We start from the raw sequence: 16,334 nt of genomic DNA, 5'->3' as shown, positions 1-16,334 counted from the left end.
TTAGTAGAGAAGAGGTCTCATTCTTGTTCAGGTGGTCTCAAGCTCCTGAGCTCAAGCAATCCTCCTGACTCAGCTTCCCAGAGTGCTAGGATTACAGGCATGAGCCACTGCACCTGGCCTAAAAATATTCTTAAATGTGAATAGTAAAGAAATTATTAAGAAAATAAGGAGAAACAATCACTCAAAATCAAATTTTTGTTTGTTTTTGAGACAGAGTCTCAGTATGTTGCCCTCGGTAGAGTGCAGTGGCATCACAGCTCACAGCAACCTCAAACTCTTGTGCTTAAGCGGTTCTCTTGCCTCAGCCTCCCAAGTGGCTAGGTCTACAGGCATCTGCCACAACGCCTGGCTACTTTTTTTTGGTGCAGTTGTCATTGTTGTTTAGCTGGCCCAGGCTGAACCCACCAGCCTCAGTGTATGTGGCTGTTGCCATAACCACTGTGATATGGGCACAAAGCCAAAATCAAATCTTATATATCAATATCAGATTTATTTCTGTATTAAAAATAGCTTGGTATTCCCCACAGATTTCAATTAAAGTAAAATTAGACACTGACTGACATGTGGTTTTATTTTAATACCACAGTCAGTGGACAGTGGATTATGGTAATTCAAACTTATAAAAGTTTCTACCTGCCTGTTACTGTATCTTATGAAAATAGCTGGTATTAAAAGATACATTAAGTATTTTGATACAGCCTAACTTAAAATATAGGCTTCCTGACATCTGTAAAATTCCCTTAGAAGGGCTCCTAAAAAAGATGGGCAGAATATGTGAGAATATCTATCTGAGTTTGAAGCACAGTGTAATCCAGGTAACCGCCAATCCAGAGAGACGCCACATACATTCAGAGTCACAGTCAGAGATAACAGACGAGTTCCAAATATGAGCCCAAATCCAAAGGCACAAGGACACACACACATTGTGAACCACAGGCACTGATTTGCACTGAGGTATTTCTCTTCTGGGAATGTGTAACTTGCTTCACAGCCATAGCAGAGGTTTAATTAATTCATGATGGTTAATGATCTTCCTGGAGGCCACCTAGTCAAACATCTGACAGTTTAATCATCTGAAAGCTTTTCATTCTACTATATAAAGGTTATTTTTTAAGAAAGAGCACAATCATAGGCAAAGAATCACTACGGTATTTAAGAAAAAAGATGTAGGGGCAGTGCCTGTGGCTCAATGGGTAGGGCGCTGGCCCCATATCCTGAAAGTGGTGAGTTCAAACCCGGCCCCAGCCAAACTACAACAAAAAAATAGCTGGGTGTTGTGGTGGGCGCCTGTAGTCCCAGCTGTTTGGGAGGCTGAGGCAAGAGAATCACCTAAACCCAGGAGTTGGAGGTTGCTGTGAGCTGTGTGATGCCACAGCACTCTACTAAGGGCGATAAAGTGAGACTCTTATCTCTACAAAAAAAAAAAAAGAAAAAGAAAAGAAAGAAAGAAAGAAAGAAAAAGAAAAAAGATGTGAGCTAGTTGTAGTTTTTCAGATTACCAAAACAGTATTCCTGAGTTATCAGCTATAAATAGCTACGATGAAGTCTTACTTGTACCTGTGCTCTTTTCATAGCTCCTTAGAAGTTCATGCTCTTCCTCCTCACAGAATTTTGATTGTATTCAACCATATTATTATGGATATAGTTCAAAAAGTACTTTCATTACATTAATTCATCTGAAATAACAACCTAACCTTGTACTCATTCAACTGTACCATGATGCTAATTAAAATTGCCCTATAGGCGATGCAACTGTCAGAATTAAACCATTCTAATATCCCACGTAGAACTTAACCAAAATTACTACTAAAGACTGCCTGTCTCCTACATAAGACACTGACAACAGGGGCTGTGTCTTTGTTATTTAAGCATTCCCAACATCAAGTACAAGTAATGTGTTTAGCAAATACTTGTTGACCAGATGGAGAAATGAAGGCTAGGTTGGAGTTTATTCTCATGGATTGTCCCCCCAACACTGGCATCCTTATTTCAACTGTTCCCTATTTGCTTTGACACAACACTATCCAGTCTCTCTCATAATCCAGCTCTATTAGCATGGGGTGAGAATTTCCACCAGGATCTTTGACAGGCAAAATCTTTTATTTCAGAGAAGCAGAATTCTAGGTATATCTGAACTTTGTCTGGCTAAAAATGTATTTTAAAACTGCTGGTGCTGGAATGGTTGTTTTTCTTTTTAAATGTAGCAATCACATTTTCCCCACTGGCAATGATGTTTTCATAGCTCAGAAAGGGAAACTTGCCATTCAACTGTAAAATATGACTGGTTTTGGACCAATTCATTTAGAGCCTACAAAGAGGTAGTGCATACATTTCTTCAAGTTAGAAGTTAAGCCTGTTAAAAGTTTTATTATCTCTTATATCAAGCTTCCATCTGAATGGATAAATGCAGGAGTGTCAGAGGCATCTCAGACTTCATGAAAGATAAGTTCATAACTTAAAGTATACATTGTTATGCATGAATAAATGTGTCATATTCTGAAATATATGTTCACAGAATCATTACATAGGACTTCCAGATGTAGTTCAAGTAGCAAGTTAAAATCAAGTGTTTCCTTAATCACTGCATTTTGGACAATCACTGAGGTATTAAGTTGTCCTGATGCTCCAATCAAAAATGTGTTGGTCACACTTTGGTAACAACCCAGGAAGAGGCGCTCTGTTGACATATGAGGGTGAGACTATAAGGAAATCAGGGTGAACCAGAAAGAGAGAGAATCATGGATCAGAACCTCATAAACAAGTGAGATGGTGAGAATGTCATCAACTTGTTTAAGTCTTCTACCTGTATATTATTGGGGCTGAAGGGGATGTTAGTGATCACCATCTAACACCCACATAGTTGGACAAAGAGAGTGAGGTGTATACTATGCCTTCAGCTAGCAGTGGCGCTGAGACTCAGGTTGAGGCCTCTTTCCATGACACAGCACTGCCTCTCTGACCAACACTACATCTTAAGGCATGAACAGTAGCTCATATATATTTCTTTCAGTTCTTAGATCCATGTTAACATAAATGGGTCCAATGGAACTACACAGAAATATACAGTGAAACTCAAATTTTAAAATCTAGAAACTTTTCTTCTTAGCATCATTGTTGTGTACAATTACCTTGCTGTCCTTCATCCCAGCTAGATGCTGAATGGCTCCAGATATTCCAACAGCAATATAAAGTTCCTAAGATAAAAGAAATCACATTACTGATATGTACTTATATTAATACAAAGTGTCTGCTAATAGCAATTTAAGTCTTAGAAAAGATACGTTAAATAAAACAGATGCAACATGTGTTACTTAAACCAGGCTTTCCTTTCCCCTGGATGTTTTTAATCCACATTTCCCTTTTTTCTGTGAATTCCTATACTTGTGCTGGGATATTAATAAATATTGGATAGATAATGAAGATCACTGAGCAATTACTATGTGCCATACAAGTGTAAAGCATATTGTATTGAGTGTCTTAATCTCACAGTCAGGTCTGCGGCACTCATTTGAAGATCACTGCACAGCTCATCACGCACGAACATTCATGATGTACACACACTGTATATTAACACATGAACACAGACGCCCAAACCTACTCAACAGATCTTGACTTAGCTGCCTTCCCACAAAGGAATATTTGTTAAAATTGGTAATCAGGACATTAAACTTAGTATTTTGAAAAACCAGAAATATAATTCAGAATCAAGCGGTTCTAAACATATACACACAATTTCCCTGAATAAAAAATAACAAACTTCTTGAAAGGCAAGGGCTTAACCTCTATATTTCTGGCTCCTAACAAAAAGGCCTCTACACTGTCATTTCTCAGTAAATACTAAGGATGATATTTGCACCTCTTCTTGCCTCTCTGCTCTCAGTAATTACAAGGGGAATACAGACTTACTGTTCTGTTCCTTTATCTATAATTTTTTAAGTACCCAGGTTTGAAAATTAAAACTATCATCATGGCTTAGCACCTGTAGCATAGTGGTTATGGCACTGGCCACATATACACAGGCTGGCAGGTTCAAACCCAGCCCAGGCCAGCTAAACAATAATGACAACTGCAACCAAAAAATAGCTGGGCATTGTGGTGGGTGCCTGTAGTCCCAGCTACTTGGGAGGCTGAGGCAAGAGAATCACCTAAGCCCAGGAGTTTGAGGTTGCTGTGAGCTGTGAGCCACCACAGTCTATGTAGGGTAACATAGTGAGACTTTGTGTCTCAAAACAAATAAACAAACAAAAAACTATCATCATGAAAAACTGATTTATTAAGTGTTTAATTAAAAGAGCTTAGCTGCTTCATTCTGTCTACTAGGTGTAATTAAAGCTTCAACTGAAAACCTTTTCCCACACGTAAACTGAACTAACAGGTCCTGGCTTGGGTTAGAGGTATGCTCACCATGTAACTGAATGACACTACAGTTTTGTCACAACTGACAGTGAAGTCTCTCGTCAATCTGAGTAATATGTGGAAGATACTGAAGGTGGTTCTGTCACACTTAGTTTTACTGAAGGAGCGATACTTCAAAGCTAGTGACAGCGGCAGGTGGTCCCACCTTGTTTTCTGCACTGCATATTTTAACAACTGCTCACTCCAAAATATGAGGATCTTTCCACCAGCATCTGGAAATAATGTTAGTGCCTCCTAATATTATGATTTTTCATAGCACCTAAGTGTATATGGCCACTTACAAGTCAATTTCCCTCTTAGGGCCTCACTTTCTTTAATTATAAAACAGAAGAGTTTCAGCCCCAGCACTGGTGCTTATTTTAAAAGTCCCTAAGATACCTGAATGTATAGCCAGAGCTGAGGACCACTGCTTTAGGTGATCCTTCAGCCTCCTGGCAGTGTGAATCCTGTAACTGCCCAGCATGTTGGGGTCCATCCCTAGACCTTATCTTTAAAGGCATTAAGGGTCCAACTGCTTCCAGAGCAGCAAGATACCTACCACTGTGTTATGTGGCAAAGAGGAACAATCGAGTCCTCCAAGTGAGTTAATCATCTGAAAAGGAGCTGAGTTTGTTTTCTGATTCAATTTGCTCTATGGTTACCAAAAGCCTCAAGATAAATAAGAGCAATCTGGCTTAGAGAGACTGTGTTAGAGGGACAGCGCTTGTGGCTCAAAGGAGTAGGGCACCAGCTCTGTAGGTGGCGCGAACATAGCCCCAGCCAAAAACTGCCCCCCAAAAAAAGAGAGACCGTGTTTGAGTGGAGAAGCATACTGCAGAAAGGAAAACGCACGGGCACGGACTAAAAGCTATGCTGTGCAGGTCTACCTTGAATGTGTCCAGGGTGCCGGTTATGACCGCACACAGATGGACAATGCAATAAGGCCCTGGCTTTACGCTGTCCCCCACACATGGACATATACATGAATGATAAACAAGCATCTTTTCTTTGAAAAAGCACAACTATTTTCTATTTAATTTCAAGTGATAATTTTAAGGTTTAGTTTACTCTGACTAGCATTCCATTCATAAAGGGGCATTCATTAAACTGTTAATAAAAATATTCTTACTAAAGCTCACATTCAGGAAAACCAGGCCAACAAATTCTAATGTAAGGGTTTTTAAAGCAAGGTTTTAGCTAGGCAGGCAGATCCACAGAGCTGTCTCACTAACCAGTCTTTGAGGATTATTCTCAAAACAAGCGCTGGAAAAGATCAATAGTGCTATAAATGAGTCTTTCTGACATTCATGCCTACATTAAAATTCAACAAGTCTTAAAAGCTCCATTTGTATCATAAAACGCTAATAAAAATGTTGATTCATTCTGACAGTAAATATAAACATAATATAAATGAAATTGACTTTAAACCTCCCGCCTCTCCCAAAATGAATTCCATTAACTTTAACCATTAATGTCACTAAAGAAGTAACAAATTTGGGGCCAGAACAAACCAAAGGCAGGTGCTCCAGGGTCATTTCTACCTTTTTGATCAGCATCAACAGTCTAAAAGGATCAACAAGACCAATAGGACTTTATTCTGCTATCTTACAAACGTGTTTGTCTGAACAAATATAAAAGCCTTAAAACAATAGCCCCAAAATGAGTCCAGGGATTTTGGCTGTTGTTCTGAGGCTCAGAGCTCTCTCAGGCAGGAAGAGAGGCTTTTTTCTTCCTTTTTAAAAAACATGTACAGGCAATTAGACTAATATCCTAGGGATCCTCAAGGTTCAGAAAGCATTTTTGTATTCCAATAATAATAATTAGTATATACAAAACTCATCACAGATGCTAATTTATGGAGCACTTCAGATACTGCTTCACAAAGTAACAAGACAATCCCTGCCCCGAGGTACTTTCTGCTAAATCAGACAGTAAGATGATTTGTAGAGAAAATGAGAGACGCTGGAAGCCAGAACGGCAATTAAGTGCTCAAAAGATGTGGGATTAAAGGAAAGAACAGACCCAGAAAGAAGGAGAGCTAGTCCTGGAAGCCTTAGAATCTAGAGGATTGAGCGAAAGAACAGATCAACCCACATGGCTGGTAGCTGTTTGGGGTGATCACTCTGACGCGAGAACGGGGACGGCAGGAAGTCAGAGGAGAGGAAGAGGACCACACGTTATTCTGAAATACAGAGAAAAGATAGCTCATGCCTAACACAAACAAGAACTGGCAAAAGAAAACACAAATTTCTGTTTCTTGGCCAAAACCTACGAAAAACTATAGCTACAGACTCACCCAAAGAACGTAGGGGCTGAGGTCTAAACCACTTTACAGTGGGCTGAGATGGGAACAGCAACAGCACTCAGAAACTGTGCATCTGATGTGGTTTAACAGGGTTTGCAGGGGGAATATGATGCTGTGGTTAACAACTTAGGCTCTGAAGCCTCACTGCCTATGTTCAAATCCCAGCTCTGCCATCTGATAGGCACATGACTGTGGGCCAGTTGGGGTTTTAAGAACTCCTACTTCTTAGGGTACTATTTGAGGCTTCAGTCTTTAGCATAATATACGGTTTCCCAAGACACAATGGTATACATTGGTTGAGGTCTGTTCAAATATCGATTCTCTCAGCTGGCTAGGTGGGCTCCTGGGGTGGTCTCAGGACTACCAGGTACAGCTGAACAGGCTGTGCACTGAACAACTCTGGATGGATGCACCATGCCTATCACAGTCACTACAGACCTGCATTCTACGATAATTTTCCAACAGGTGCAGTAAAGTAACTGTCATGTCCTTCTCCCCCTTTGAGAAGTAAATAAACTTGTTACTACCTTTTACCCTAAATCTTTATGTTGAGGACTCCTTCTCCACCCATGCCGTGAGCTCCAGGTGAGGTCCCCACCCTAACACTCTCATGGATAATTATGTTGTGTCTGCCTTCTTCAGAAAATAAGTATATGCTAACATTAATCCTGCTTTACCCAAACATTGTGCCAAAAACCTGGAATTCTAAGACTGTTGTCTGAGTCTTATTTATCTAGAGTTTACTGCAGAAGCTAAGGGGAAAGCTGCATTTCAGCACATTGTATTTCAGCCTACACTGTTGTTAAGTCCAAAAACAGATATTCATTCAATATATCCATATACCTTGTAAGCCACATATTTTAAATTATCTTATAGCCACATTAAAAAGAAACATGTAAAACTAATTATAATAATATAATCTCAATTCAGACTGATTACATTTTAAGCGCCCAATAGCCACATATAGTTTAGAGGTTATCCTGTTGGACAGCACAAATCCAAAATAACCACAGAGAAACTCTTCAGTACTAGGGTACGGTGGACCACTGTTTGAAGGCAGATCTAGAGACAGATCTATGTTTCGTGTGTCTGCTCTGCTGTTGTGGCTGAGAACAAGAACACCTCCAGGTTGTTTTAAACTCAGGGAGAGAGTGAACCAAAAAGAAAGTCAGCAGTGTGGTACAGCCAAAGATTAGCATTGGAGGTAGCGAGATTAAAGACAGTGGCCAATGGCAAGAGTCACAAACAGATGATGAACACCCATCAGTCTCCAGGTAGTGTGGCCCATTATCAGAAAACCAAAAGCACATGAGAACTCCTGGTTTAATATACCAAGTTTATACTCTGAAAAGTAACTATCACATTTTGTTCTCTAGTAAGTTATATTTTTTTCTTTAAACTCTAGACACACCTGGGGGAAAAACTATTCTTAGAAACTCACAATTCTCCAAAGAAAAATACCTAAAGTATGAATCAAAAATTAAATTAAAATGGAGGCCAGGGGCAGTGGCTCATGTCTGTAATCCTGGCACTCTGGGAGGCCAACCGGGGTCGATAGGTTGAGCTCACTGGTTCAAGACCAGCTGAACAAAAAGTGAGATCCCATCTCTATTATAAATAGAAAAATTGAGGCAAGAACATCATTTGAGCCCAACAGATGGAGGTTGCTGTGAGCTACGATGCTATAGCACTCTACCCAGGGTGACAACTTGAGACTCTGTCACAAAAAAAAATTAAAATGGAAATTTAAAAATACTTGTTACAAAGTACCAAAGAAGGCAGTTATATCAGAACACTGGAATGCAGCTAACATGATACTTATAACCTTGAATCCATATTAGAAAACAAGGACAGAAAATGAGTGAGCTAAAAACTCAAGAAATTTGAAAATTAGCAAGTTTTAAAAAATCACTTTATTTAAAACTATATAAATAAAATCAGAAAGAGCAGGGTTCAGACTCTGACTCCCCCCTATCAATCTGTGTTTTGGGGCTATTCACATTCTTTTTTTTTTTTTTTTTTTTGAGACAGAGCCTCAAGCTGTCCCCCTGGGTAGAGTGCCGTGGCATTACAGCTCACAGCAACCTCCAACTCCTGGGCTCAAGCGAGTCTCCTGCCTCCGCCTCCCAAGCAGCTGGGACCACAGGCGCCCGCCACAACGCCCGGCCATTTTTTGGTTGCAGCCGTCATTGTTGTTTGGCGGGTCCGGGCTGGGGATTCGAACCCGCCACCTTAGGTGTACGTGGCTGGCGCCTTAGCCGGTTGAGCTATAGGCGCCGAGCCGCTATTCACATTCTTAAAGGCTCGCTCGCTCGTATAAGACGGAGATAAATACCTGCGGCTGCTGAGCAGGACTGGGACAATGATTTAAACAACAAAATGCATGTGGATTGCTCAAAACATGTCAGACTACTATGATGCTATCCTTATTTCTAAAATTATCACTAAATCTTTTTTTTTTTTTGCAATTTTTGGTCGGGGCTGAGTTTGAACCTGCCACCTCCGGCATATGGGGCTGGTGCCCTACTCCTTTGAACCACAGGCATCGCCCACTAAATCTTTACACTAGAAGCCACTTTCAAATGTTACAGAAGACAGCTAATTATCATAAATTTCACTTTGAAGTCTTATTCGATAGTCAAGGAAAGTTGTTGCTAATGATATAGTTCTGCTGGGGTAATGTACTGGAAAAATTTCTTTTCACTGCTACCTTTAGCATCTACGTTACATTTAGTATTAGCTACAGAGTCAGAGTTTCTCCCCAGCTTCCCAACAGTGTTTGCCTAGGAAGTCGGGGTGAATTTCTTGATAAATTCCTAAAACAATCTTAGTGCAGGGATACATATGCCAGACGCAGGTACCAAGACATATCAAATTGGTCATATAAAAAATCCATATTAAGTGGAAATTACATGAGTTTATAATATAAACTCAGAAATTCACTTTTTTCTGGAACGGAAACAGTATTCTGTCTACAGCAACGTCAGATCTGCTTTAAACAAAGTAGAATGTAGGGATTTAAACATGTACTTTTTTGTTTATATAAAATATGAATATGAATATGAGTGGAGTGATTAACTCTGGAGCATTCAGAGCAGAAAAACCAAGCCAATATTGTTTCCTCTCAAAAAAATTAAAAGAAAAAATTTTAAAATTCTTTTTCTATAAAAAGTCTCCTTTTCTAGGGCGGCATCTGTGGCTCAAAGGAGTAGGGCACTGGCCCCGTATACTGGATGTGGCAGGTTCAAACCCAGCCCTGGACAAAAACTAAAAAAAAGAAAGAAAAAGTCTCCTTTTCTAGATAGGAAGTGATGGGAAATAAGAAAAATTCCATTTCTTTAAAGAAATTCTAAAGTACGTCGCATAAGTAGTTCTAACTAAACTAGAGGTCAGAGACCCAGTGCTACAAGCTTGAAAACAAGACCCTGTGACAGCCTCAGCCAGGGCGGGAGGTTCATAGGATGGCAGGTGCTGTTCTCAGCCTTTTTTACTCAACAGACTGACTATAGAACCTGATACAGCAACTATCACAGCTAAAACACATTACACACAAACAGGAGAAATGCCAGGTTAGGAGTTAAATGAATTTATTAGACCAAACAATGAACGTGTCTTTGAGAAGTATACTAACTATACTTTCTAATTACTACAAGCCTCCTGTGTATTAATATTGCTATATTTCATCTGACACTCATTTTAAAGGCTAAACTATTTCTTCTGTTTGCCAAATTGTGTTTAAGTTTCTTCTCATTTTGGAAGAGGCCCCAAAAGGCAAAGCACATCTTTCTCAAATAGTTCTCTGCCTGTATTATGAAATTCTCAGGTCGGGTTCTGGCTCAACTGAGTATTACATGAATGGGAGATTTTACCCACACTCTTGGTTTGAAGCTGAAATTACATCCCATCTATCAGACAACGCCCTCGTAAGTAAGCTAGCTTCCGTTTTATCAGAATTCAAGACAATATATTAATCATCACAGTTACATGTACTATCTACGATAAGCCACTAACTACACTCTACTTAATACACATTATCTCACTTAAGTATGCAAACAACCTCTAGAGTGGAAAGTATTCCCATTTTATAGACGAGAAAGGAGAGGCTCTGGCAGGCTGCCTGTGTTGTCCAAGTAGTTAAACACACTCGGTAAAAGGCAGGCTTCCCCCACCCACAGCCTTACTGAGGTATATCTGACAAATAAAAGTTGTACATATTTAAGGTGTACAATTTGATGTCTTGACATACATATACATTGTGAAATGATTACCATACTCAAGCTAATTAACACATACATTGCCTCATATAGGTACCCCTTATTTTGGTATTAAGAACACTTAAGATTTATTCTCTTAACAAATTTCAAGTATACAATCCAGTATTACCAACTATAGGCACCATTCTGTACGATAGATCCTAAGAAGGTAATGGAAACTTTGTACCCACTGACCAACATCTCCCCTACCTCCCAGGCAGGGGCAACCACCATTCCACTCTCTCAAAAGGCAAGCTTCTTAATCTATGTCCTTTGATTCTAAGTTTAGCACTTTTTCTACTACATTGTATTATGACTTGATATTGTTATAGTACTGGTAATATGCTTTAACTGAAGTTAGCAGTCTATGAAATCTCTAGTAAATACATTTAAGAAAAATCTCTAAAACAAGATAAGATCAGATGAATAGCCAAATTAAGTTTGTATATTATAAAAAGCATTGCCAATTTTAGCTAACATTGGCCTTTACCCCACGTTACCCAAGTGATCAGCTTGTACAACAGCTCTGAGTGTCCTCATCATGAATAATGAGGGAAGCTACACCCTTTAGAATGAGTGCTCTACCAACCACTGCAGTCAATTAGAATGCTTCTACTGCAGACCTTACACGCACACGCACCAGCTGTAAAGACATCAAAGAGACTGAGTCAGAGAAAAGGCAGGACTCTGAAATTACCTCGTTTGTTTCTTCCAATTTACATAACCTATACTGAAAATTCTTCAGTGAAAGATTTTGACTGGCATTCCATAAAGTCAGTATCTGTTTCCAGAAAACAATTAAAAGGAAATGCCTTGAAGCAAAGTAAAAAAAAAAAAATATATATATATATATATATATATATATTTATATGCATTTGGGAAAAACACACTAAATGATATAAGTTAGTCACAAGAGACAAATATTGTTTGATTCTACTTATATGAAATATCTAGAACAGGCAAATTCATGGTGACAGAAGATTAGCAATTACCAGGGGCTAAAGTAGAAAATAACAAGGAATTATCATTTAATGGTTATAGAGTTTCAGTTTGTGGTAATGAAACTTTTGGAAATGGATAGTGGTGATGATTGTACAACATTTTGAATATAATTAATGTCATATAATTGTACCTTTGAAAATGGTTAAAATGGTGAATTTTATGTTAATGCTTTATAACAAAAGTCATGAGAAAGTTATCACCACAACAGAAATCTCTGTAACATTTCCTATCTTCAAAAAACTTAATTCTAGATCTTGTGGTTTTGATAATTATAAAAATAGTTAGCACACACTTAAAAATAATAATGGATAAACTGCATGCAAGATGTACAGAAATTTGCTGCACTATCTTCACAATTTCTCTTTAAATATAAAATTGTTCTTGAAAAGTTTATTTTTAAAAAAAGCAACCTGAGTTGTGAAGTTTAGCCCAAGTTTACACAAAGACTTGTTAAAAAGCTAATAATATAGGAAAAAAGTAATACAGTCATAAAATAATGACTTTATTATACATCCAACCTAACTAGAGATCCTCTAAAGTAACCTCATCTTAATTGAGTGGAAGGCATTCCTCCCACCCAAAATGCTGTTTCCCAAATTCCCCTTCAGACTAACATTGGTTAGTATACTTAAACTAAGTCATTAAAATGTTCCTCCGCACATCTTTGTATTCACTTATTTGGCCTGAAGTAAACACAAGCATTAAATTACATATGCTAATAACCAATTACCCACAGGATACACCTCCTTTGGGCACGCGTCTTCTGTTGTTTGACATTCAGGCATATTTATATGTGAGAAGCCATACATGAGAAAACAATTAGTTTTTATATCAAAGCGCCAAGACTACACAGTTAGAATAAGAACAGAAATTCAGAATAGGTTTATTCCTTTCAAGTTACCACACCAAGATAGATACAACAAAGATATGCTATCTACTGTTACTGATTTTCATGCCAGCTGTTAAATTAGATTCACTATCTACTAGACACGTCAATTTATCAGTATCAGTGGCATGCTTTTAAAGTTACAGTATATATGCAAAAAAGAATTCAACACTCTTTGAAACTTAAAATTTTTTTTTATATAATAAAATTATAATGCATAAAAAACTTCACTGATATTGGTCCTCTGGAATAAATGTTTGAGAAATCAGTCTAATAAAAATTAGCTAAGAAAACAAACCAAAGAAAAAATTAGAACTCCTAATTTTTGGCAATTAACTTTTTAACTATTGCACAACCAAACAACTTAAACATCCAAACCACAGTTTATAAATTCTACAACTTCTCCTTTGTCATGGGAAATTTCCCTGTAAGGGCTTTGATCATCCAGGCCATGTAGCTAACTTTAAGAAGCATGCTCAGGGTGTTTTCTGGACTACAGGTCCATACAGCATTTCTTCTTGTCCTCTTGGGAACAGAACATCAATTGCTTTCAGCTAAATGCACTCACATATGAATATTTTAGTACAATTTAATGCTTCTATACCAACCCCAAAGGAACAGAGCATCAATTTGTGAACATAGTTCTCTTGAGTTAAAAGCCCAGCCCGATAATGCAGCATGAAAGCAGTTGTCAATCTTCAGCTTTTTAGCAAGTTAGAAGGGAAGCCCATAAATTTGGTCCCAGCTGTATACAAATAACTCTATAAAAGTTCCTGCAGACTTTTCAACAATAGCAAATTTTCAAAAGAAAACCCAGAAACAAAATTTAGTATGTTGGTAAATCCTCCTCAAACTGCTTATTCATCTGGTAACTTTAAACAGATTTCTGTGTACTTAGTACTTAGTCTCAGAATTATGTGTATAAATGGACAGCAGATCTGTTAAGTAAAATACCAAAATATAGACAAAGTAACCTACTCCCATTGATAAGTTGCACTAAGTGTAAGAATACATTTCCCTGGCATTAGGTAACAGATTCTCTAATGACTTCAACATGCTTGTATGTTTGGATGGTTAGGAAGGTATGGTCAACATCATCGACAGGACTGATAGAAGGCAACGCAGAAACAAGTATAAAATGGGAACTGCCATGAAACATGATTAAATCCTAGTCACAGCGTGAATCCGAAAGTCTCTTAAGCTAACAAATATTAATGTGCTATCAAAATCCAATAAATCTTTCAAATATCAGTTAAAGAAATAAGAATTCAATATTTGTTCACAATTTCAAAATAAAACAAAGGAAAAATCTGCTAATGAGGATTGTAAATATAAAATCACTAACACACAGCATTTACTACATGCCAAGTGCAGCTGTGTTTTGTTATGTATTAACTCATTTAACCTTGTTTTATATATATTAAATCACTTGATCTTTAAAGCTATGGTATGAAGCATATACAATTATTACTACCATTAGATCGTTGAGAAAACCGTGATACAAAGAAGTGATTATTTGTCTGAAGTCACAGCAAGCAAGTGGTAAAGCTAAGAGCTGAATCCAGGTAACATGCCTGAGCTCTTAACCATTTTTAACCATTATAGCATACTATCTATAGCAGAGAACTTTTTAAATCTGATAAAGGATATTCACCAAGACCAGAAAACTTAGTACCCAGGGTAAAACACTGGAAGAATTCCCTTGAAAATAAGGGACAGGGATGTTTATCATCACCCTTTATATTCAACTATGTCCAGGGAGCCATAGCTTACACAATAAAAAAGAAAATTAAACAAAAGGATGAAACATAATTTATGTCCAGAAAACATGACTATGTATGTACAATGCCTAAGATGCTACAGATAAATTAAGAGCAATATAAAAATACCAAATGCATATATATATCCACATATCTATATATGTATAAACCTTTATAACAAAAATTATAAAACTAAGTAAATGGAAAAATAAAGTCATGGTCATAGAAAAACAAATACATCAAATGTCAACTCTCTCCATAATCTGTCCCTCCATTCTTACTTGAAAATTTTTCAACTTCTAAATATTTGTTATGATACATAGTATTTAAACCCAGGAGTCACTATTCAAATTTTAAAAACTACCAAGAATTTGCATGAGTGCACATTTAAGGTGCCTATGAATCTGGGAGAGACTGTCCAGTCTACTCAGCAGTTGTGTATCAGCTATTTCCTGACAGATCATATTTTGTGCCCACATTCTATAACTGCAAACAAAGGGAACACAAAAACATGAATTTGAGACTTTTTTCATCTCTCTGCTTGATCTAAGGCTTCAAACAATGGTTCAGGTCATCTATTTCTGGAGCCTTAGGAACTAGCAAGAGAAAACTGTCCACCGCTTCTTTGATCTAGATCTCTTCCCCTTCTACACATCTGACTTACCACTGGACCTTCTCCCATCTCTCACCACCAAACCTCATTCAGGCAACTCTTCAGTCAGTAAATTATCATTTTTAAATGGCCTTAGTTATGAGCTCAGAGTTATGTGCATTAATCATATATCTTTAACATAGTTTCTCATTGCATGTTTACATTACGGTACATTTTTGGAGCAGTACAGAAGAAATGTCTGATACTGCACAATCATCAACACACTTTGTCCAAAAGCATATCAACTAACGGGCTCAGTAAGTGTTAAATAACTAAGTAACTGGTATTTTAAATGTTTCATATTATGCAGAAATCTTATATAGGTATTTGAGAAGATTTTGTAATCTGGAGAAAATTATTTGAGGTTCGAAAAGAGTGGGAACCAGTTATTAATTCTCCCTTTTAAGATAATAAAATATAGACTTGAGTTCTCTGAAGCTTTAGTATCTACACAGTTTCAGGGACAGACTAAATTTGGATAATGAGTTATACCTATATTTCCAATCAAAATTCCAACTGTGGAGCTTGATGAAAGAATTCTAAAACTGCAGAGTAGATCGGAGAACTCAGAACAGCGAAGACAATTCTGAAGAAGATTGGAAGGGAGGTACTGCCCACGCAGGTAACTTTACCATAAGGCTTTAAGTGCAATATTGGCACAGTGATAAACAACTGACCAACAGGACAGAACAGAAAGACTAGGAGTAACCCACACATACACGTAAACCTTGTATTGTGAGACGTGATGCTACAGACCACAGGACAGAGAATGTGTATGAGGCGGCTGAGGTGACCAAATAGCTACGTGGGGGAAAAACTGAGTATTTCCTGTGCATCAAACATAAAAATCAAATTAAGCAGATTATAAACTGAAACGTCAAAAGCAAAACTTTAAAACAAAAAAATTACAGATAAATATCTTTATGTTCGTATCTTAGGATCCAGTTCTTAAATAAAACACAAAAAAACATATAAAATCGAAAAAAAACAAGTTCAACCACACTAAAATTAAATGCTTTTGTCTACTAAGGTATGATTTCAAAAAGTGGAAAAGACAAACAAACTGAAAGAAAATGTGTAT

At 37.6% G+C, this 16,334-nt stretch overlaps 1 protein-coding gene across 1 annotated transcript in view; it reads right to left on the bottom strand.

Annotated features, from left to right (window-relative positions):
- The window catches only part of ETFA (electron transfer flavoprotein alpha subunit), a 69,370-nt gene that overhangs the window by 10,692 nt on the left and 42,344 nt on the right, over positions 1–16,334 (bottom strand). The window contains exon 10 of the mRNA XM_003784547.2: positions 3,129–3,194. Coding sequence (XP_003784595.1) covers positions 3,129–3,194 — 66 coding nt within the window. The remainder of the gene's footprint in view (positions 1–3,128; positions 3,195–16,334) is intronic.

Source organism: Otolemur garnettii, unplaced genomic scaffold (genome assembly GCF_000181295.1).
Source record: "Otolemur garnettii isolate 467f Iridium unplaced genomic scaffold, OtoGar3 scaffold00011, whole genome shotgun sequence".
NCBI classification, from domain to species: domain Eukaryota; kingdom Metazoa; phylum Chordata; class Mammalia; order Primates; family Galagidae; genus Otolemur; species Otolemur garnettii.
Note: the sequence above shows the minus strand (reverse complement) of the source record. Positions and strands in the feature narration are given on the sequence as shown.